Below are 3,252 nucleotides of genomic sequence, written 5' to 3'. Positions count from 1 at the left end.
TATACAGCTTCCTGGAGAACATTGCCCCAGCCCCGCAAGCTGTTGCCACTAGTCTCACATCTGGCTATTTTTCCTTGCAGGCAAACTGAATGGCCAGATACACTTCTTGAAGTTCTGCCCATTGGGAAGATTTCCCTTCACCACTGTCCTTTAGGGAGATCCCAGAAAGGGGCTGCAGTGCTGCTGCTGTCCACTTACGAGTGGCACCTGCATATCGTGCAGAGCCATCTGTAAACCAAGCATGATTTTTTTCTTCCTCAATCAACTTATCGGAAGGAACTCCCCAGGAGGCCATTGGTGCAGACTGGGAGAAGGAAGGTTCTGTGACAGGAGTGGAGACTGTGGGCATTTGGGCCACTTCTTCATGCAGCTTACTTGTTCCTTCAGGTCCTGCTTTGGCCTGATCTCATATATACTACTTCCATTTAACAATGGAGTGTTGCTGCACATGTCCACCTTTAGGGACAGATACACATTTAGGGGTGAAAATACAGTATACATAGACAACGTATTTTCCCTAATGACAAATGTGCAGTATAGATTATTAATAATCCAGAAAGCATTGTTCTCACAAGCACTATTTAGGGAGTGTGTTGGCTATAACATTGAATGCTATTTGTACGGTACTAATGCATTGTTGTGCTATATTGGTATAAAATTTAAGTAGTATTTGCTTATTGTTTTCAACCAATTCCCCCATGACACCAAAGGATGGCTGTTGTAATTCCTAATATGAAATTTTGTTGTGGGGCTTAAATTAGATGATGCAAATAAATTATGCACTCCCTGGTACATGCAGGCTCGATAAGTACACTACTCACTCACTACCATAGAGTTCGTTCCAACTCATATCACCCACATAGGACAGAGTAGAACCGCCCCATAGATTGCCGAGACCATCAGTCAGAAGGTAGCTTCGGCTTTCTCCCAGGGAGCAGCTCAAGCCCGTGCCACTGGAACTCCACAATAAACACAGCTCATCTATTCTTTACTAATTATTCAATTATCGCTACTAATAAAAGCAGAATGGGGCAGGAGACATAGATGGCTGAGGATTCACCTGGTTCTGTCTGTCCTCATGACTAGAGCACTGGGGAATGATGTTCCCACACTCACTGACTGCCTCATCGAGCACCTGTTGGTGACGGGCTTAGTACTAGGAGGTTCATCATCAGAGTGATAGCCACTCGCCTTCGATTAACCAGGGTTCAAATGATGTATCACCAACTCAGGGAAATGGAGTTGGGGATCTGATCCATCGTTACAAGTTATATTTCCATTTTTGATAAATAGATTGATTTTTGAAAGCTCTTTCATGGGAGGGAATACTGTGGAGAGTTTACCGAAAAGGCACGCTGAGGGCTGGCTGGGACTGCGTGGGTCTCCCGCGGCTGACTCCATACTTAGAGGAACTATCAATTAACTCTGAACTCTTTTTAAAGGTTTGAAAGGAAAGACTGGACCCCTAGGCCTTGCTGGAGAGAAAGGGGACCAAGGAGAGACTGGGAAGAAAGGACCGCTGGGGCCAGAGGGAGAGAAAGGAGAAGTGGGTCCCGTTGGGTCTCCTGGACCAAAGGGAGACAGAGGTGACCAGGGGGACCCAGGGCCACCTGGAGTCTGCAGGTGTGGAAGCATCGTGCTCAAATCTGCCTTTTCTGTTGGCATCACAACCAGTTACCCGGAAGAAAGACTACCGATTGTATTTAACAAGGTTCTCTTCAATGAGGGTGAGCACTACAACCCTGCCACTGGCAAGTTCATCTGTGCCTTCCCAGGGATCTATTACTTTTCTTATGATATCACGTTGGCAAACAAGCACCTGGCAATTGGGCTGGTGCACAATGGGCAGTACAGGATAAGGACCTTCGATGCCAACACGGGGAATCATGATGTGGCTTCCGGGTCCACAGTCATCTACCTTCAACCAGAGGATGAGGTCTGGCTGGAGATCTTCTTCAGGGACCAGAATGGCCTCTTCTCAGACCCAGGCTGGGCAGACAGCTTGTTCTCTGGATTTCTCCTATATGTGGACACGGATTATCTAGATTCCATATCAGAAGTTGATGAACTGTGATCAGGGTGACTGGTCTAACTAAACATTCCAAGTTCCTGGTGGCAAACACTTGATTCAATATGAAACCCTACAAGGTGGAACCAGTAGCAGTGAGGCTCAAAGACAGTCCCAGTGGGCTTCTCGAGCATCGTCAGAGATTTATAGCACAAGTTATGAAAACAAGATGCACAGCCAAACAGGGGGGACTACAGGCAATCCCCTGGTTATGAACGAAGTCAGTTCCTGAGTATTTGTCTAGGTCAAATCTATAGGTAAGTTGGTACAGGTGCATACAATTCTTATTTAGCCTCTGTTAGTGCATGAACGGGCTTAAAGCCATGATTTAAAAGCTATACATACAGCAAGGGAAGGTGAATGTGATGAAGAATTTGTTTCAAGTAAGAATTGGCTCAGTCATTTCAAACTGAGGGCAAATTTTACCTAACATTAAAAGATAGTATGAATTATCTGTCAATTGGATGTTTGTAATGCTGGTGGTTAACTGTACACCAAAATGAAATGTATACAATAATAATCCCAGATATGCATTATTTTTAAAGTGATGCTCATAAATATTTAAGCAAACTAAGGACAATGTAAATAAATGTTCCATTAAATACCATGAGTAATAAAACCAGCTGGCAGTGGTCTTGTCTCATTAAATCTTCTTAACATTGCATTTGGCCTGTTCTTTAAGAGACTTATCAAATCTCAGACAAGGTCTTTGACAAATCTCAGCCATGAAGGGTAGGAGCAATGAGTGTTTTTAAGCAACTAAGTGAGGTGATAACATCGTACTATTCAGCCCTGCCTGCTTCATTCAACTACGTGTTAATGAAGCAGTACACACTGGGGCAGATTTAGTCATCAGTTGAAACTCCTACCTTCAAGAGCTCCCCACCCAGAGTCTGATGTCACACTATCCAATGTGATCAGAAGGCCCAGGGGACCTGCTCTTCCTCTCTGTAGGGGGAAGGGCAGAGTTGGCTCAGCATAGGAGAAAAGAGGAGACCAAATAAGGGGTGAGTGAGTGTGAGAGAGTGAGAGCGTGTGTGTGAGTGTGTGAGTGAGTGAGTGAGTGTGTGTGTGTGTGTGTGTGTGTGTGTGTGTGTGTATACAAGTGCAAGTCGGGGTAGGTCAGGGAGGGAGCCCTAAAAGAGCGAGCATGTTTGGGGACCAAGAGTTCCCCTGGCTGACTA

General features: G+C 45.1%; 1 protein-coding gene across 1 annotated transcript in view; it reads left to right on the top strand.

The window, feature by feature from the left end:
- C1QTNF7 (C1q and TNF related 7) overlaps window positions 1–2,956 on the top strand; it is a 108,798-nt gene extending 105,842 nt beyond the window's left edge. Inside the window, exon 3 of the mRNA XM_004707761.3 lies at window positions 1,443–2,956. Within this exon, the coding sequence (XP_004707818.1) occupies window positions 1,443–2,074 (632 nt within the window). The 3' untranslated portion in view covers window positions 2,075–2,956. The remainder of the gene's footprint in view (window positions 1–1,442) is intronic.
- Window positions 2,957–3,252: the final 296 nt, after the last annotated feature.

This window comes from Echinops telfairi, unplaced genomic scaffold (assembly GCF_000313985.2).
Source record: "Echinops telfairi isolate 266 unplaced genomic scaffold, ASM31398v2 ScPeMD7_7468;HRSCAF=8506_1, whole genome shotgun sequence".
Lineage (NCBI taxonomy): Eukaryota > Metazoa > Chordata > Mammalia > Afrosoricida > Tenrecidae > Echinops > Echinops telfairi.
The sequence above is the reverse complement of the archived record's forward strand: the minus strand, read 5'-3'. Positions and strand labels throughout refer to the sequence as shown.